The 20,056-nt window shown below is 34.9% G+C and overlaps 2 protein-coding genes across 2 annotated transcripts; one reads left to right on the forward strand and one right to left on the reverse strand.

The window, feature by feature from the left end:
* Nucleotides 1–8,070: 8,070 nt before the first annotated feature.
* Nucleotides 8,071–10,434, reverse strand: LOC100816669 (rust resistance kinase Lr10). The gene is made up of 2 exons (XM_003544010.5): nt 9,558–10,434; nt 8,071–9,312 (listed from the first exon to the last, which is right to left on the reverse strand). The coding sequence occupies exons 1-2, from the start codon at nt 10,312–10,314 to the stop codon at nt 8,198–8,200; spliced, it is 1,872 nt and encodes a 623-aa protein (XP_003544058.1). The 5' UTR covers nt 10,315–10,434; the 3' UTR covers nt 8,071–8,197.
* Nucleotides 10,435–10,540: 106 nt separating this feature from the next.
* LOC100817208 (LEAF RUST 10 DISEASE-RESISTANCE LOCUS RECEPTOR-LIKE PROTEIN KINASE-like 2.1) lies at nt 10,541–19,845 on the forward strand. The gene is made up of 3 exons (XM_006596730.3): nt 10,541–11,556; nt 12,190–12,258; nt 18,399–19,845. The coding sequence occupies exons 1-3, from the start codon at nt 10,722–10,724 to the stop codon at nt 19,598–19,600; spliced, it is 2,106 nt and encodes a 701-aa protein (XP_006596793.2). The 5' UTR covers nt 10,541–10,721; the 3' UTR covers nt 19,601–19,845.
* Nucleotides 19,846–20,056: the final 211 nt, after the last annotated feature.

Genomic DNA, 20,056 nt, shown 5'->3' on the forward strand with positions numbered 1-20,056 from the left:
CATCTCTAACAATTTTCCATAAGCAATTTCAGCACATAAACATCACAAGCATCATCATAAAAACCCTAGAACTGAATGGGTAAGCTTAACTCATCCAAACATGGCAAGTTCAACATGCTTTCAACAAATTTCTTCACAAATAACTATCATGAAGCAGAAACCTAGCAAAACTACCCATCATATCTCCCAAAACCCAATACCCACGAAAATCAAGTGAGAAAGAAGTCTACCAAAACCTGAAATTTCGAAGTCCCACACGTAGAGATGTGTTTCACGACTCCGAAAATGCCTTCCTTTCGCGATTTGGAGCAGAAATGGCTACCAAAGGTTGGAGCTTTGTTGGAGCTTCAATGGTGGAGGAAGAAGAAGAGAATGGAAACGTGAAAGAGGGAGAAAAAGGCTTCTGAAATTTTGGGGCTGAGTGAGGAGAGAGAATACAGCTTTTTAGTTTAAAAGAAAGGCTTTTCTCTTTTCCTATTATTTTATTTTAAGCTATGCCACATGTCTCCATTTGAGTGGAGCCAAAAAGGGCCCACTTTTCTTTTGATGTGACCCATACACAGCCACAGGAAGTGAGAAAATCTGACTTTTGAAACGCTAAAATCCTGCCTCGGTTTGCATGCCGTTTCTCTGGTTCCAGTCCCTCGCGTTTCTCTGCACCCATCGGGGCCAGTTTTCGAAAGTAGGCAATATATATATCAAAACGCTCAGAATGAAACCCCGAGCGTGGTTCAGAGGTTGGTTTTGTTAAATTTTAAGTTGCATTCAAAACGATGATTTTAGACTAACTAATTGAGAGTTAACCCATAACCATCCAGTTATGGATTTCTCTTCGTTAATTAGCCTAACCCGCGTATCTTCCCCCCCCCCCCCCCCAAAAAAAAATACCTACTTCTTCCAGGAATATACATATATACATACACTGAATAATACTTATATATATATATAGCCATCCAAAATGCACCGTTTACAAAAATTCCGGGTAGAAATTTCCAGGATGTCACACTGCGTGTGAGCTTGAAGCTGGGAACAAGGTCACCTCTGGTTGCACTTGCGGGGAACTATACCTATTTGCTTCGAGATGAGCTAATCGTTCTGATAGAGTCTCCATCTTCGCCTCTACCGTTGCTGCGAACTTCGCAAATAGTTCCTCCATTCTTTTTTATAAGAGAGCTTTAGAGCGTGTTCCTTCCACCATGGTGTTAGCCACGTGCTCAATGAAAGCACCAATGATACCTCGCTTTCGAGGGCTAGGCAACCTCCACAGTCATAGACTTGCGTAAGCCGCGAGATCCGCGAGGACGATGACAGAATTAAGGAATAGGGGAGAGAGAGAGAGAACTCGTGAGGGAAGAAGAAGAAGCTTCTCGATAATATGTTCGTTATTCTCCACTGAAGTTAGTTACAACTTATTTATATGGTTGTAAGAATCATCTCCTAACCGTAAGGATTAGTGGTAACTAACTCTAACTAACTCTACCCTTCCCACCAACAGCTTACATGATCAGTTTCCACTCCAAGGACCCCTTTAACCTAACTGGTAAACATCCCAGTGTTTAGGCAGTTGTCTCACACGCCCCGAACGACGTCGTTGCATGGTTTCGTCGTGCACACACGTATCAGGAAGAGTTAATAAAAACATAACGAGAGACTATTAATAAAATTGTTCTTAAAAATTTAGGTTCTCATGAAAAATTTAAAAGAGGCACTAAGTTTGGTTCTCTAACAGCACATTAATTACCCAAAAGAAAACAAATACCCTCCATTGCTAGGCTTGAAGAGTCTAGCTAGTTGATACCTGTCGTGATATCATAATGATCACGCATTCGCACTATGGCATGAGGAAAAAGGCACGGTATTAAAAATTTGTATAATAATTTTTAAATATTAAAACGCAGACTTAGATTGACTTTGACCGTGATTCCTCTCTGGATTTTTTATGGAATGCAGTAAATTAAAAATAATATAAAAATTGTGTAGACATAAATTAGGATTTAGTGTGCATCGCGTTCTTTTCCCAAAGGAAAACAAGCCCCTGCATTTTTGGTATGGCAGGTCTAGTGTGCTGCTCCTCCAAAAGGTTATTGAGATTCCTACATTGGCTAAGTTTGACCGACATTGCCCTCTGGATTCCTAGATCAAATATAATAAACAAAAATATAAAAATTGTATAAGCGTGTACTACAAAAGAGGCACGTTGCCTTGTTCTCTGACATCAAGTTCTTTTTCTAAAAAAAAAAACTGCATTGTCGCCCCTCAAAGGTGGTTCCACGTTGATCACGCTGTTGAGGTTCAACTTTTTTTTTATTACTATTAATATTTTAAAGTTAAATCGCAGACTTAGACTGACTTTGATTGGGATTTACTAGTAATAATTTTTTATATAAAAAGAATGAATGGAATTAATAACCAGAGGTAATTACACTCTTCTATGAAAAACATGAATTATACTACTCTCTTCCTTTATGTTAAAATATACTACTACTTTTTGAACAACATAAGTTAGTCTATATTTTTCTTTTTGAACAGCATAATTTAGTCTCTATATATTTTATAGCCTAATACAGTTAAAGTAGATTACTTTTGTCCTACTTTTAAGATATGCGTATATTATAATGTCCTCCCAGGCCATGTATACATGATATGTACATCTGAACTCGTGGGCAGATGTCCAATCCCGGCCAAGTCGATTATGACGGACAAATATAATATAATCTAAAGTCGCTTTGTTCGAGTATGAGTTTGTGTTTCCATTTCCGATATTTTTTTATTAATAAATATTAATTGTTAATTTTATCGACTTTAATAAAAAAAACTGTCATTGAAACATGGCCCTCGCAAGATTCATCCTGACATTTTTGGAACTCATGGAAAAATAATAGAGAAGGGTTCTTGTGTATAGAAATTTTAATATGTAACCATATATGGAGTAAAAAATACAAATAATTTTATTAAAAATAACAAATATTTTATATTTTATAATTTTTCTTCAATCAACTCATACCACATCCACCATCATCAATGTCTTTGTTGTCTTACTTATCACCTACCAAATAAAACATACAAATTATTGTAAAAAAATATTTTTGTGAGTATTTCAAGATGCAAAATTATTAATAATAACATCAACATCAATATTTTTTTCAAGAAAATTCTTTTGAACTCGCTGGTGTTTTCCTTTCATATTAGAACCATTAACATAACATTGGCTCTTTACATCATCAACATTAAGATCAAAAAACTTCAACACATTTTTCAATTCATTAAAAGCCTTAACCCATGTGTCATCCACTTAAAAAAATTCTAAAATATACTCTTTAATTTTAATTTTATTATTTGACATATTTACACATCATATTATTAAAATCATTTGTTCTTGATGACTCACAACAGCGGTACAATCAAAAATTACATAAAAAAATTGTTTGTTTAATGATTTTTATGATGGAACTTCTAACACTATAGGCCAAAAGGGATATCAACTAATTTTGAATTTTGTCAAAGATAATGAATTTAACGATTTTGAATGTGTCTAATGTGATCTTGCATTATCACATCAAATTCAACAAACATTTCATTGCTTCACATATTCTAACTAAAACTTGTCTCCAACGCTCTTTATCTTTCATAATTTCTTGTTACAACTTTTTATCAATTAATTGTTTGATTCTTATCCAATCCTTTTCTCAATTCATTCCAATTAAATGTTGAAGAAATTATAAAAAAACTTTAAATTCTCAACTGACAATTAAACAATTCTCAACTACATACCTCTAGTTTGAAGTCTCCAGGTACAAAATTAACCTAAATAGAAAAATTAAAATGATTTAGTAAATTGTGTAGAATATGTTTTTTTGGAACAAGCAAAAACTGATACATTATTGATATTAAACAAGTTAAATCATAGCTTGGGTATAAGTTGTACCAGCATGAATAAAAGTCTCCAAATACAGCCCGATAACATGCTCAACTAACAAGCAAAACCAGGAATATATATAACTTATGTAGAGCCAAGTAACCATACAAATTACCAAAGGGATTCCACCTAATACTCACCTAGTAACCCAAAATTTATGATTAGTTAAATCATAAAAATCATAAAAAAAGGGTAATTTTAACACCCCAAACCGTTAACAGTGACCCTTGTTAACAGTTAACAATGACATTGACAAACCACAAACGACAAACCACTAGGTCAAGGTTCGATATGTAGCTTAGTAAACGAGTGGAGTTTCTCAATAAAACATGCATCGCCCAAAGAAAGTCGTGAAATACTAAAATTAAGCCCAACCCAGATCTACGCTACTAGAACATAGGCTCTTAACATCGTTTTTTTTTTTTTTACTTTCAACATCAGTTTTTAACCGATGTTGAAATCACTGGCGTTAATGAACTCAATGTCAACATTGATTTGTTGAAAACCAATGTTAACGTACACTTCACAACATTAGTTTTTTAGAAAAACCGATGTCGTATAACTAGCAATAAACCAAAAAATTGTAAAATATGCAAGAAAACAACATTGATTTTTCAAAAATCCAATATTGTGGCAAATAAATCAACATCGGTTTTTAGGGAAAAAAAACATGTTGTGACAACATCATTTTTTCTGAAAAATGATTTTGTATAATGTATTTTAACATCAATTTTCAGGAAACCCAATGTTGTTAGGTGTATCACAACATCAGTTTTCCTCAAAACCAATGTTGTGCGGCAACCACAACATCGGTTTTTCTGATGTTGCTTTATGAACCACAACATCGATTTTTTAGAAAAATCGATGTTTTTTGCAGTTTTTTAATATGTTGTTTTTTAATATTACCCAAACCTTCAGATTAAAAATTAGACCAATCCAGGTAGTTTTACAATACAAATTTTTATATTATTAATGAATAAATACTATCAATTATAAGAAATGGTTAAGAAAACAATAATTTCAATACATAAAATCATGTACTATAAATTGATTGAATCTAATTAAACTATCTATACAAATGTAAAATTCCTTAAACACCTAGTGTTTTCATTTTTAACTTTGAGATAACATCTTGTCCATTGAATACGAATTGTCTTTAATCTCTCTGGTTTCAATGGTCTTGGATAAGTAAAATATTGTATGATATAATAAAACACAACTTAATTGGTATAAACAATAACAAGTATAACAAATGAAATTAGTTTTGAAGTAAATAATTACTATTTTCTAATTATCCTTGAAACTTCCTAGGACTATCCTTGACATCCAATGCATCACATAGTAGTCGCACTCAGTGCTTTCTCTTTCCTTATTACACTAAACTCAATAAGATATTCAAAGTTATCCGAAAATTAGTGTACATAGTAATAAAATATAATTTTTAAGACATCAATCATTGTTTAAATGACTTACTTTAACTGTAATTCATTTAGGAGTAGCCTTGGATTTACTTCCTTGAATATCATTGAATCCCTTCAAAGCAGTAGTTAAGACAAACATGCATGAATATTGTACAATTTTAAAATATTGATGTCAAATACTAATGATAAAGTAAATGTCTTACAAAATACAACTAACAGTTAATAATTCATTTCAAGTAGTTGTTGGGCTTATTGTAAAACAAAAAGAACCAGACGACAACATTGTCCTTAAGACAAATAACGACCAGTTGCCAGTGTGCACTACATTGGAGAATATTAAGTTATTATAGTGCATACATTATTTGAATTGATTTGTTTAGTTTTACTTACTCATTCAAGTAGGCTCCTAGGTAGACATCACTTTGTGAATTTCACATTCATTTCTTAATATAATCCTTTGATTCCAAATTGAGATTGTCGAGATCTATGTATGGACTATGGCTCAAGGAATCCACACATAAAGACATTCCCCACTCGTACGCTTGTCTCAATCATATGCCTATTATTTTTAAAATAAAGTAATTTATGCATCAATTCAAAACAATTAGTTAGGTAATGGATAGTAATGTAAAGTGACTTATAGAATCCACATTTGTATATTTATTCTATTTTTATTCATAAAAATTCTACCAAGTATAGCTAGCTTATGAGACACAAACTGGACAAAATGATAGACAGACCTGTGAAGCACCTACTCACATCAACCTCATCACAAATTCACAGTTCACAAACATGACACCACCACACTAAAAAAACAACAAATTTTCTATGTGTATCATATCTTCAATGGAAACCATTCAATTAAAAACAAAAAACAAAAAACAAAACCTTCATTATCCAAACGAGCTCACTCATCTAATTCTATCCTAAGATGCAACAAAATTTTCATAAGGTCACAAAGTTGGAGATATCTTTGAAACTCAAAATTAGTTCTACTCTAGTAATCATCTTTGAAACTCATAAAACACTAGAGCCATCAATCACACTTGACACAATGAAGTATGCAAAGAACTTACGAAATGTCTCCTCAGCTTTAGTCACAAAGGCACTCACTCGAAAACCTTTCGTAATGTTGTCACTGCCGTGAAGACCGAGAGTGAAAGCAAGAGTGACACCGATATTGAGGAGTTTCAATGCCGCAAGAGTGAGAGTGAGAGTCAGAAAGGGTTTGAGTGAGAATGACAAAGGGTTCGAGTGAAATAGGGTTCAAGTGACAGTGAGAAAGGTTGCAAAGTGAGGGAACTTGAGGGTTTTAGGTGCCAGAGCAATTTTTATAAAAGTTTGTACAATATCGGTTTTTAAATAAAATCGATGTTGCTAACAACAAATCAACATCAGTTTCTGGAAAAACTGATGTTAACATCACCACGTTAACATTGTTTTTTGAAAAACTGATGTTAACATCTGTTTTTTCAAAAATCAACATTAATGAACTCATGTTATTTACGAATATGCCACCATATTTTGGTTAACATCGGTTTTTGAAAAAAAATAATGTTTATGTAGCGATGTTAAATCCATTCTTTCTAGTAGTTCTAGTTTTGGGGTGTTGAAGGGTGGAAGTAGACTATGGAGGCACATGATGTTGATGTGGGTACCACTGTTGTTGGAGTCAAAGACGGGGAAGAAGGTGTACTTGGTGATGTGAACTCTCTATGCATTTTATCATAGAGAAATTGGTTCCATTGCCACAACTTAGAAAATGATAGAGGTCATTTCAAATCTCGGTGGAAATTCAATGTTGAATTGCTCATTGAATTGGTGCTTGAAATTTGAGGTTGAGTTGTTGAGAATGGGAACCTAAAATAAAATGAGAAGCACTGAAACAAGAGGAAGCCGAATGCCAGGGCACCACTAGACTACCTTTAATTAGGATTGGGCCTGGTCACTTGACTTCCACATTGCCATGAAGACAACTTCCTCAAGCTTCAATACTCTTCTTTGATTTGGTCATCAGACAACAAAAACTATCGGTTTCGATATCACTTTATGGGTTTTATTTTTGTGTTGTTTGTGTAGAGATACATTATAAAAGAATGAGATATATTATGCAAATCAAAGAGCTTCATTGATATTTTATTCATCTTCACTACAAGTTTACTGAACAAACTTATAAACCCTGCAATTACATGACCCTCTCTCATCTAGAGTAGTTAGGTGAGTTGAGTTTTCTCATATCAATAATTTCTATTATAGACCTAATATCTTAATCTTAAAAGGTGAAACAAATCTCATACTTATTTTACTGATAATATCTTTAAATCTAAACAATATTTTAGAGATAAGATAATATCCTTTTTAAATCAGAATAATATCGTAGAAATTTGAATTATTTTCAAATAGAGGGGTCATTAACTTCCATCAGGGTGCATTTTAATACTGCTACACATGTGTTTAGTTCCATGTTTTGGTGAAATAGACGTGAGCTGAGTCACATATTAGCTTTCACATTCTTTTGTAGTTGTGATGTGGATGTTATCTGAAACATGCATCACGGATGAGTTCAAACAAGCAATACAAGAAGTTAAAGACGAAAAAGCATTTTGATTTTATCTAACAGCAATTTTTTGTTACAAGTGCTTCAACACTATTGAAGTATATATCTCTCTATTCGTAGGACACAAGTGTTAAAACTAAAATTCATAAGTATAATATAGAAGCATAATGTAAGAAACAATAAACAAGTAGATTAATAAGATATATGGATAATAGTCTAATAGACTGTTAATAGTACTCAAATCGTACAACTTGTACAAACGACATATTACATTTGAAGGAACCTAAAAGTAACCAGCATAATTTACTCATTTGTTTCATGAATAATTTCCAACTCGAAATTCTGACGCCTTGTTGGAACAACGACATTTGTTCCAGAAGAATTGGTGGTGCCAAAAGGATTGGGGGGTGCAATTAATTTGTCTCCATCCTCTTCAAGCATTTGCACAACCGTTTTTATGGATGGACGGTCCACTGGATTCCACTGAATGCACCAAAGTCCTATAATGGCAAGTTTCTTTGCAGTTTTCACATCTCCCTCATTCTCAATGGTAACATGTGTGTCTCTGCCTTCTAGCAAGTTATAGATCCATTCAGGGTATAGAACTTGGAAACTTTCCTCTAATGACACATTTGTATTCTTTCTTCCTCCAACCATCTCCAGCAGCAACATCCCATAGCTGTAAATGTCAGACTTATATGACACATTACCGTAGCTTCTTGAGAAAACTTCAGGGGCAATGTAGCCCAAGGTTCCCTTGGCTGCACTCATGGACACCGTGTTTTGATTTTTGGGACACAACTTAGCAAGTCCAAAATCAGTGATTTTTGGAATGAGGTCCTCATCTAGCAAAACATTGTGAGGATTGATATCAAAGTGAAGTATTCTTTGGTCACAGCCAAGGTGGAGATACTCAATCCCTCTGGCAACACCCATAGCAATTCTTTGCAACTTGTCCCAACCAAGGAAAACATCCTTGTTGTCAGGCGGAGCCAAGAATCTCTGCAGCGATCCATTTGGGAAGAAATCATAAACAAGAGCATGGTGGAACCCTTCTGCGCAGAATCCGAGCAAACGAACAACGTTAACATGATGAATTTTCCCAATAGTCCCCACTTCATTCATGAAATCCTTTCCGTCACCCACTGCGTTGTTGAGTATCTTCACAGCAACAAGAATTTCTCGGGAGAGCATTCCTTTGAACACTGCTCCATGAGCCCCTTCCCCTAAACTCTCACTAAGCCCATTTGTCATTCTCTTAATGTCAGCATAAGTGAATCGAGTAGGCTTCATTGCCCTATAATCCTCCAAGAATTTCTCTATCCGAGCCTGGTCTTCTCCTTTCATCTTATGATAGCAATACACATGAAACAATGCCTTGGCCAATAGCAGCAAAAGCATCAAACCAACTATTCCTCCTGTTAATGGAAAATCATGTTAGACGAAATGGATAACAATATAAGAGCAAGGGTTAAAATGCAGTTGCAATTCCGGTTGTTGTAATTACCAAAACTGCAAAATTATAAGCAAAGGCTGCTGATGTAGCCATAGTAGTCAGTAGTCACTGGTTCAGAGACTTCTAAAACTGCAATATTATTGTACTGCTGTAATTTGAAACTGTGTAGAAGTAGAAGGAAAGGTCAGGCAAAAGGAGATTGCATACCTGCAGCAATGATTAGAACAGTCCGTGTCGGAATCTTGTTTGTTGGGCAAACGAAACATTCAGTTTCACCGTTGGTACCATTCTTCCATCTACATTTCTGGCCTTGTGCTTCACAGTAACTACAGTTAGGTTTTGACCATTCCATAAGCACTGCTGAATCCCAATCTTCCATATTGAAGTACCACTTCACGGACAAAATATCTTTCAGCTTAGTGCAGTATAGTATATCGGGGATAAATAGATTAACGTCGTCCGATGGGTCAAGTAGAAAAATAGGGCACAGTGACCTTGAATCACAACGGAAGAAGGAAACGTTAGTCCTGGAATCGTATAAATCTTTCTCGTAATCATAAAAACCTTTTGGCTTCGAAAATTGGAAAGGAGAAATGGATGCATTGCCGAGTTTCAAGAGCTGACTTGGAAGGCAATTTTGAGGGTCGTAGATTTCAATTTGCTGAGATTTGTAATCAATGTTTCTGACAAACAATTTTATTGGAACAGAAGGTAGCTCCAGCAAAGTATCATCTTTTTCAGTGCATAACAGACCGAACCCAGTGGGATAGTCTGTGGTGTGATTGAACTTATTGCTGTTTCTGAGATAAAATGGAAATTGAATATGAACGCGACCACATTTCTGCATGCAGTAGTGGTTCTTGCCTATCACATTCACAGGCTGAAACACCAAAGTCAATAGAATTAGAAGAGACAATTTCTGAAAATTGAGCATTGTCTGTTGCAAGCAGGCCCCAAAATTCATTGCAGCATCAGGTTGTCTTTATAGGCACCGGGGAGTACCAGCAACAACAACTCCGCGTTGCGTTTACTATTCCGTCATCTGTCTTGTAGCTTGTGAGTTGTGACTTTGGTGGGGTTTCATAGAATATTGAGTTATTGCAAATGCCTGACTTAGTAGTCTAACAAAAATTTCATCCGTACTAGTTATTTTACATTGAAATTAATTTTTATGCATGTAAATATTTTTATAATATCAATTAATTAAAAAACATTATAAAAATTACAACGAGTTCGACACGGAACCGCGTTCGTTTGTTCTATAAATTTCAACGAGTGGTTCCAACTTTATTCATGTCATGTTGATTATTGAAGAATATTATTTAACCATCATTTTCTCCACTTAGACGAGCAGAGCAGAGTTTACAATTAATGGTTATCTTATCTTCCTTCTTCCGCTGTGCACAATCAGTGATTGCCTTTGTGGCTTTCATAATTATTGTGCTATTCCAACAAACTTGCTTTGCCAAGCATCACCCATCCTGTCCTCTTTCTTCATGCGGCAAAGTTCAGAACATAACATATCCATTTCGACTGAAAGGTCACCCAGATGGTTGTGGCCTCTCAAGGTACGAATTAGATTGTGTGAACAACGCGACAGTGCTAACTCTGTTTTCGGGGAAATACCATGTGCAGGATATCGATTACAAGAGGTATCAGATCCGATTGACAGATGCGGGTATCGCGGAGGATACTGCTTGCTCCATTCCTCGCTATGTTTTACAGAGATTTAATTTCAGTGATGATGATCCGCTATTTTTTACGGATGTGAAGGAGTATCAGGATGAGGATTACTATCCTCGAAATGTAGTGTTTCTGAACTGTACTAAGAAAGTGAATGATGATCCTCGATATGTTGAAGTGAATGCCGTTCGTCGTTGTGATTCCGGAGGAGGAGGCCATATCTATGCCCTTCTGAATGGCTTTGGCGAACTTAGTATGATGGACATCAAGGTTGGGTGCCGTTTAACGGCTACTACCTTTGCAAGCTGGAAACGTTACAGGAACGTTTCCTATGCTGATATCCGCAAGTGGCTGCACCAAGGATTTCGGTTATCTTGGTTCTCAACAGTTATTTGTAGAGATCAATGCGGAAAGGGTTACAGAGGTTGCAACATCAATCAAACCACGGGAGAAATTGGATGTGAAGAAAAGAGATACTGCTATATGTTGGGCTACAAATATTACAAAACGACCAAGTATTGCGGTGAGAACATATATATTCTTCTATCTGCCTTCCCAATCTTTTATTATTATTATTATTATTATTATTATTATTATTATTATTTTTTCTGAATTTTATTAAGTTAGTAAAATCATTCTTTATACTTGTATATTACAAGAGTTGTGAGAATAATTCTAATGATGTCATTTCCAAATTTTTAAATATTATTATATGCATATCAATCTAGACGTGTATAAATGTCATTACAGTTGACACATATTTTCTTTTGTCAAGTGTCAATGATCATAGTTGGTCCACACAGATTTTTACATGCAAAAAATCAAACCATGTTACTATAGTAAATAAATTGTTTCTCACAGGTGAACACAGCCAAATCTTGTACTATTACATCACTCTTTTGAGTTATAATTAACCCAAATAATAAGAAACTCATTGTAGTACAATTCACTTTTCTTTTTAAATACTCATGTTTTCTTTTTATAATCAGTCTTTTTAAATACTCACATTTTCTTTTGAGTTATAATCAGTCTTTTTAAATACTCACATTTTCTTTTTTTATCTTTTTCCGCACTTTTCTTATTTTACATTTTTATTTTTATGTAAAATTTGTTGTACAACTAACTCCTTACAATATATGTTAATATCTTGTTTCAGGTATTCTGGGAATTACATATCTGATTCTGGGATATATACGGTACTATTCTCCTTCTCCCCATATAGTTGGTAAGCTCGCTCTCCCATATCTTTGTCATTTCTCTTAAGCTGTTTTCTCCACCTCAAGTATTGTATTAATTTTATTTTGACTTATTAGTAAGCACTACTACGTAAATAGGGATGAATTGTTGGAAATAAGGCTTTTTATGTTTAGGAAAAGTGTTTAGGAATATTGGAGACTTTGAATAGAAACTTGATAGGAATGAGAATTCTTTATAGAGGAGAGAACTTTGTATTTTTGCTTGATACAAATGTGTAGGATTACATCTCTATTTATACTCTAAGGAGAACTCTAGACACACTAATTCTAGAGAGTTCTCAACTCTAGAGATCCAAAGAGTATTCTAGAGAATATTAAAACCATAAGAAATATCTAGACACTCCAAACACTACAAGAATTCTCTAGAAACATGACCCATAATTACTTAAGCCCAAAATAACTAAGTCCAAGGAACCAAATAATTAATTTAGGCCCAAATCAAGTTTATATTTCAACATCCCCCCTTAAACTTGATTTGTGACTCCAAGCATACTCCTTAGCTTCACGAAAGTTTCCAACTTGAGTGGCTTTGTGAAAATGTCGGCAGCTTGATCTTGAGACATCACATACTTCAACTTTACCTCCTTCATCTCAATGCATTCTCTTATGAAGTGGTAACGGGTGTCGATGTGCTTACTTCTTTCATGAAAGACTGGATTCTTTGCCAAAGCGAGTGCTGATTTATTGTCAACACATATTTCCATAGGTTCTTCTTGTGGCATTTTTAACTCTTTCAACAAGTTCCTTAGCCAAATTGCATGACAAACGCATGATGTGGCAGCGACATACTCAGCTTCACAAGTTGATAGTGTGACTATTGGTTGCTTCTTTGACATCCAAGTGAAAGCAGTATCTCCCATAAAGAACACAAAACCAGTAGTGCTCTTTCTATCATCCAAGTCTCCACTCCAATCGCTATCACTATAGCCAACAATGTCATAATTGTCAGAAGAGTAATAGTGCAAGCCAAAGTTTGTTGTACCTTTGATGTATCGAAGGATTCTCTTTGCCGCCTTGAAATGAGTTGTGGTTGGAGCTTCCATGTAGCGACTTACTACTCCTACAGCATAGAGAATATCCGGCCTTGTACATGTCAAGTAACGTAAACTTCCAACCAAACTTTTGTAAAGAGTTGGATCCACATTCTCTCCTTTTTCATGCTTGCTCAACTTGCTGCCACATTCCATCGGGGTGCCAACTGGATTGGCGTCTTCCATCTTGAACTTCTTAAGGACTTCTTTGGCATAGCCTTCTTGGGTGATGAAAATTCCTTTGTCTTCTTGATTTACTTCGATGCCGAGATAATATGCCATGAGCCCCATATCCGTCATCTCAAATTCATTTGACATATCTTTCTTGAACTCTTCGAACATGCTTGGATTGTTCCCTGTGAAGATCAAGTCATCTACATACAAACACACAATCAAAATATCTCCACTTTGCGCTTTGATATAGAGTGCATGCTCATATGGACACTTGATGAAGTTCTTGTCTTGAAAGTACTTGTCGATTCGAACATTCCAAGCTCTCGGTGCTTGCTTGAGACCGTACAACGCCTTCTTCAACTTCAAGACTTTTTCTTCTTGCCCTTTTACTTCATAGCCCAGTGGTTGCTCAATGTAGACTTCTTCTTCGAGAAAACCATTCAAGAAGGCTGACTTCACATCCATTTGATAGATCTTCCATTTATTTTGGGCTGCCAAAGAAATGATCAGTCTAATAGTTTCAAGACGAGCAACAGGAGCAAATACCTCATCATAGTCAATTCCTTGTCTTTGACTATAGCCTTTAGCCACCAATCTTGCTTTGTATCTCTCCACTTCTCCTTTAGCATTCTTCTTTGCCTTGTACACCCATCTTACTCCGATTGCTTTGTGTCCTCGTGGAAGTGTAGTAAGTTCCCACGTATCATTCTTCGTGATTGACTTGATTTCTTCGTCCATGGCGTCTTTCCACTTTATGTTTCCCGCTGCTTCTTGATAGCTTAGAGGCTCACAATCACCAAAAAGACAAAAGAGGCTAATGTCGTTTAGGTTTTTGGTTACCTCATAAATCTCTTCAATGCTCCTTAGTCGCGGTGTCCTCTCACTTGAACTTGTTTCATCCAGCCTTGGTGTCGGTGAGGCAGGTGGTGTAATATGTTCCTCTATGATTGGTTGTTCAATTTCATCATCTTCTTCAAAATAAGGAAGAAAATCATACTTATCTTCTTGAACACTCCAATCCCAACAATCTTCTTCGTCGAACTCCACGTCGCGACTTATGACGATCTTTCTACTATTTGGATTATAGAGCTTGTATCCCTTGGATCTTGAGTCGTAACCCACAAACACGTACTTCTCACTTTTATCATCGAGCTTTGTCCTCTTTTCGTCTGGAACATGAGTATAGGCAATGCTTCCAAACACTTTGAGGTGAGAGATCCCAGGCTTCCTTCCACTCCATGCTTCTTGTGGTGTCTTCTCATGCACGCTTCTTGTTGGGGAACGATTTGTTTGGTAAACTGCACATGCCACTGCTTCAGCCCAAAACTCCTTCGGCATCTTCTTGCTTTTGAGCATGCTTCGCACCATGTTAAGTATGGTCCGGTTCTTTCTCTCTGCTACTCCATTTTGTTGTGGCGATCTTGGCACTGTCAGTGGGCGACGGATTCCATGGTCTTCACAATATTTGTTGAACTTATTTGAAGTGAACTCTCCTCCTCGATCAGATCTCATGGCCTTGATGGAAAGACCACTTTCTTTCTCCACGAGGGCTTTGAACTTCTTAAAGTTTTCAAACACTTCTGATTTCTCCTTCAAGAAATAAACCCAGGTTTTTCTGGAATAATCATCAATAAAGAGGAGAAAGTACTTATTCTTACCAAATGAATTGGGTTTGATTGGTCCACAGACATCGGTGTGTATGAGCTCTAGCGGCTTTGTTGCTCTTGTTGTTGATTCCTTTGGAAAACTTTTACGAAATTGCTTCCCAATTAGACATCCTTCGCAAAGTTGGTCTGGGTGGTTGATGCTAGGCAAGCCTCTCACCATCTCCTTCTTCGCTAAACGTTCTAGACCGTCGAAGTTGAGGTGCCCGAACCATAGATGCCATAGCCACGAAGAGTCGGTATAGCAAGCCTTGAGACACTTTGTCACATCATTTTGAATGTTCAAGAGGAACATTCTATTCTTTGACATAGGCACCTTAGCAATCAAGTTATGTCTACAATCTCTTAAGAAAAGACTGTGTTCTTTCAAATGGATGTCATAGCCTTTCTCTAATAATTGTCCCAAGCTCAAAATATTATTCTTCATGTTAGGCACATAGTAGACATTGGATATGAATTGATGACTCCCATTCTTCAAACGTATGAGAATTTTACCTTTGCCTTTGACTGGTATCTTTGAGTCATCTCCAAATGAGACATCGCCAGTTGCCGCTTCATTGATCTCCACGAACATGCTTTTATCGCCGCACATGTGGTTGCTTGCGCCGGTGTCGAGGTACCACTTGTTTCTTTTCTCTTCAAATTTGTTTTGGCACGCGAATAGCGAAGTTTCTTCTTCTCCGCCTTTTTCTTCTACGAAGTTAGCTTTCTCTTCAACCTTCTTCGAGAATCTACACTCGGATGCATAGTGACCAATCTTGTTGCAATTGAAACACTTGATTTGTGATTTGTCATACCTCGACCATGAATTTCCTCTTCCACGACCTCTTGTTACTTGTGGATTCCAACTTCTTCCTCCATTGTTGAATTTTTTGGAGTGGTTGTTGTAACCACCTCTTCCTTCTCCTCCATGTCCTCGTCCACGTTCACGATCTTGGCCGCGACCTCATCCTCTTTGGCTCTTGTAATTTGCATAGTTTGCTTCCTTTATGTTGAGTTGTAGTAGTTGCTCTGTAGCCTCCTTTTGTTTAATTTTTCTCTTTTGTTTTTCTTCGTATGCTTGTAAGGAACCCATGAGTTGCTCAATAGTCATGGTCTTTAAATCCTTGTTTTCTTCAATGTTGGTAACAATGAAGTCAAAACTTGGATTTAAAGTTCGAAGTATTTTTTCCATGACCTTCACCTCATCAACATCTTCACCATTTCTTTTAAGTTGATTGACTACGGCCAATACTCGAGAAAAATAATCAGAAATTGACTCGGACTCCTCCATAAACAAACGCTCAAAGTCACCTCTAAGAGTTTGAAGACGAATCTTTTTTACCTGCTCAACTCCTTTGTTGCAAGTTTGAAGCTTATCCCATGCTTCTTTGGCCGTCGTTGCGTTGGATATCTTCTCAAATGTATCTTCATCTACCGATTGATAAATGAGAAAGAGAGCTTTCTTGTCTATCTTTCTTGACTCCTTCAACGTCTCCTTTACACCTTGGCTTAGCGAGGCTTCATCTTGCTCCTCGAAGCCATTCTCTACGATATCCCACACATCTTGAGCTCCTAGTAGCGCCTTCATCTTGATACTCCAATTATCATAGTTGTTCTTTGTGAGCATCGGCATTTGGAAAGGAAAACCTCCATTCGCCATCTTTTGAGGATCTTGAAGCTCTGATACCACTTTGTTGGAAATAAGGCTTTTTATGTTTAGGAAAAGTGTTTAGGAATATTGGAGACTTTGAATAGAAACTTGATAGGAATGAGAATTCTTTATGGAGGAGAGAACTTTGTATTTTTGCTTGATACAAATGTGTAGGATTACATCTCTATTTATACTCTAAGGAGAACTCTAGACACACTAATTCTAGAGAGTTCTCAACTCTAGAGATCCAAAGAGTATTCTAGAGAATATTAAAACCATAAAAAATATCTAGACACTCCAAACACTACAAGAATTCTCTAGAAACATGACCCATAATTACTTAAACCCAAAATAACTAAGTCCAAGGAACCAAATAATTAATTTAGGCCCAAATCAAGTTTATATTTCAACATGAATATTCCAGCATTAGCATTTTTTTATAGGAGATTATTAGTTTCTTGATTGATGGTCAGACACATATTAAGTATTGTTTATATATTTATTCCGAAAACACGCATTAATATAAAAATTCTTAAGTGTTAGATTATATATTTATAAATATTTAAACAGTACAATAATTTTGTGGAAAACGAAGAGCCAATGCATCTTCTGAATGCTAAAATTATGTTTGGCAAAAATAAATAACATATTAGCTAGTAACTTAAAGTTGGTTGCTCAAGGTTAAAAGTTATTATGCTATTCTTTTGAATTATAAGTATTAACTAAAATTATTTCCTAACTAGTTTAGAAATGTAAAGAGATAAATATGGACATATTTATATAATATTTTTTATATAAAATTTAATTTTATATTATTGATAAAATATATTTTGGGATGACTATAATTTTAGTTTTTAATTAATTTTAAACTCTTGTAATTTTTTATATATAAATCATCTCTTTTAATTATACTTTTTAGTTTTAGTTATTATTTTTCATGGATTCTATTATTAATCTTATATTAAATCATCTCTTTTCTCAAAATAATTTTAACCAAGTTTAAAATAGAATAAGTCAACATACAGTTAAATAGATATCATACTTTATTATGTTGATGATTAATATAATAGTTGAAATATCTTAAAATATAATGATAAAATAGCATAATAAATAATATAAATATTAAAAAATAAACGGTTTAAGAAGAGAAACACACACAAAAAAAAACTAATTTGCGTAAAAAGGATATTAAAAAACATTTATATTTTAAGAATAAAAAGAAAATAAAACATAAAATAGTTACAAGTTAGAAGTATCACAATATAGTTAAAGTTGGAAGTAGCATAAGTCAATGTTTTTAAAAAACTTGTTTAAAGTAGCATATAAAGTATATGCTACAACTTACTAAAATAAATATATTTACCAAATATTAATAAGAAGATCAAATAAGTGTTTAATCTAGGAAAAATAACTAAAAAATAAAAGAAAGTTCTTGCCAAATATAGACTCTTTGCTCTTTCAGTTTTGATGTTATTATACCCTGCTATCTTCAAAACATTATAATGGATAATTTCCACCACATAATTTGTCAAATGATTTCATATTAATTATTTTACACCAAAGCGTGCTTTATTTGCTTGCACATTCACTGAAATTTACCCTCACAGGATTTGTCCTTGATATAAGATATCTGCAACTAAAGAACTGGTATGATGGAGTATCCATTGCAAGGAATCTTCTACTGATATTCATGATAGCCAGAATTCTATTTGGAATCACCATTTTGCTTATGGTGTTTATCTACATGTGGAGACGTAGACGTTACTCAATGTATGAAAACATTGAAATGTTTTTGTTAGACAACAATCTAAACCCTATTCGGTACGAATACAAAGAAATCAAGAAAATGACCAAAAATTTCAAACAAAAATTGGGTCAAGGAGGTTTCGGCTCGGTATACAAAGGCAAACTTCGAAGTGGGCCAGATGTGGCAATTAAGATGTTGAGCAAATCTAAAGCTAATGGTGAAGAGTTTATTAGTGAAGTGGCTACAATTGGAAGAATACATCACGTGAATGTGGTACGTCTTGTTGGATATTGTGTTGAAGGAGAAAAACATGGTTTAATTTATGAATACATGCCTAACGGTTCATTGGAAAAATATATTTTCCCTAAAGAAGGAAGAGTCCCTTTAAGTTATGAGAAAACATATGAAATATCTCTTGGCATTGCTCGGGGTATTGCATATTTGCATGAAGGTTGTGATGTGCAAATTCTACATTTTGATATCAAGCCACACAATATTCTTCTAGATGAGAGCTTCATCCCAAAGGTTTCAGATTTTGGACTTGCAAAGCTACATCCTGTGAAAGATAGGTCTCTTGTTTTACCTGAAGCAATTGGAACTTTGGGCTACATAGCTCCAGAATTATACTACAAAAATATTGGTGGAGTATCATATAAGGCCGACGTTTATAGTTTTGGAAAGCTTTTGATGGAAATGGCAAGTAGAAGGAGGAACTCAGATCCTCTTCCAGATCAACTTTCAAGCAATGATTACTTTCCGTTTTGGATATATGATGAACTCAAGGAAGAAAAAGATATTGACTTGGAAGATGCCTCAGACAAGGATAAGCTTTTAGTGAAAAAAATGTTCATGGTTGCACTTTGGTGTATACAATTTAAACCAAATGATCGTCCTTCAATGAAGAAAATTGTAGAAATGCTTGAAGGAAATGTTGAAAGTCTTGAAATGCCTCCAAAGCCTATTATATACCCACATGATGGTGAAATCAACTCTAACCAAACATCATGGAGTGATTCAACTTGTTCTAGTAAGAATCTTTGCAGAAACAAATCCAATCATTGATGGTAGAACAACGCTTGGCATACAAAGGTTATTTCAAGTTAGGTATGGGACAATGGCAATGAAATTGCTTAGAACTACACATTGGTGATCCTTGGGATGATTGATTCGGTGACATTAGTTAACTGTTAAAGGGGAAAGGTTTTTAATATGAAATCGTTGCTATATATTGTATTTTTTATTACCTGGTATAGATCATAGTCCTTTGACTCAGTGACTATTAATATTCTATAATAGAAGTTTTCATTGAATAATATATTTGAATAAATTTATCCTCATAATTTAAATGTTTGTGACACTATTTTTCGTACTAATATATGTTCCATTGAATCCCTTGACATAATTGGTTTAAAATTAGATTTATTTTGATTTTAGATTAAACTAAAACCATTGAAACCTTAAATTTTGTTAACACTATTTCCTTGCACCGATACACATTCTTGATATATCGCATGTGAC

The sequence above is a fragment of the Glycine max genome, chromosome 14 (assembly GCF_000004515.6).
Source record: "Glycine max cultivar Williams 82 chromosome 14, Glycine_max_v4.0, whole genome shotgun sequence".
Lineage (NCBI taxonomy): Eukaryota > Viridiplantae > Streptophyta > Magnoliopsida > Fabales > Fabaceae > Glycine > Glycine max.

Excerpts from the sequence above, each read along its gene's own strand:
- LOC100816669 (XM_003544010.5), bottom strand. The coding sequence starts at position 10,314 with ATGAATTTTGGGGCCTGCTTGCAACAGACAATGCTCAATTTTCAGAAA. Across the intron at positions 9,313-9,557 it reads TGTTCTAATCATTGCTGCAG|GAGGAATAGTTGGTTTGATG; the intron begins GTATGCAATCTC and ends TTCCATTAACAG.
- LOC100817208 (XM_006596730.3), top strand. The coding sequence starts at position 10,722 with ATGGTTATCTTATCTTCCTTCTTCCGCTGTGCACAATCAGTGATTGCC. Across the intron at positions 11,557-12,189 it reads CAAAACGACCAAGTATTGCG|GTATTCTGGGAATTACATAT; the intron begins GTGAGAACATAT and ends ATCTTGTTTCAG. Across the intron at positions 12,259-18,398 it reads TCCTTCTCCCCATATAGTTG|GATTTGTCCTTGATATAAGA; the intron begins GTAAGCTCGCTC and ends TTACCCTCACAG.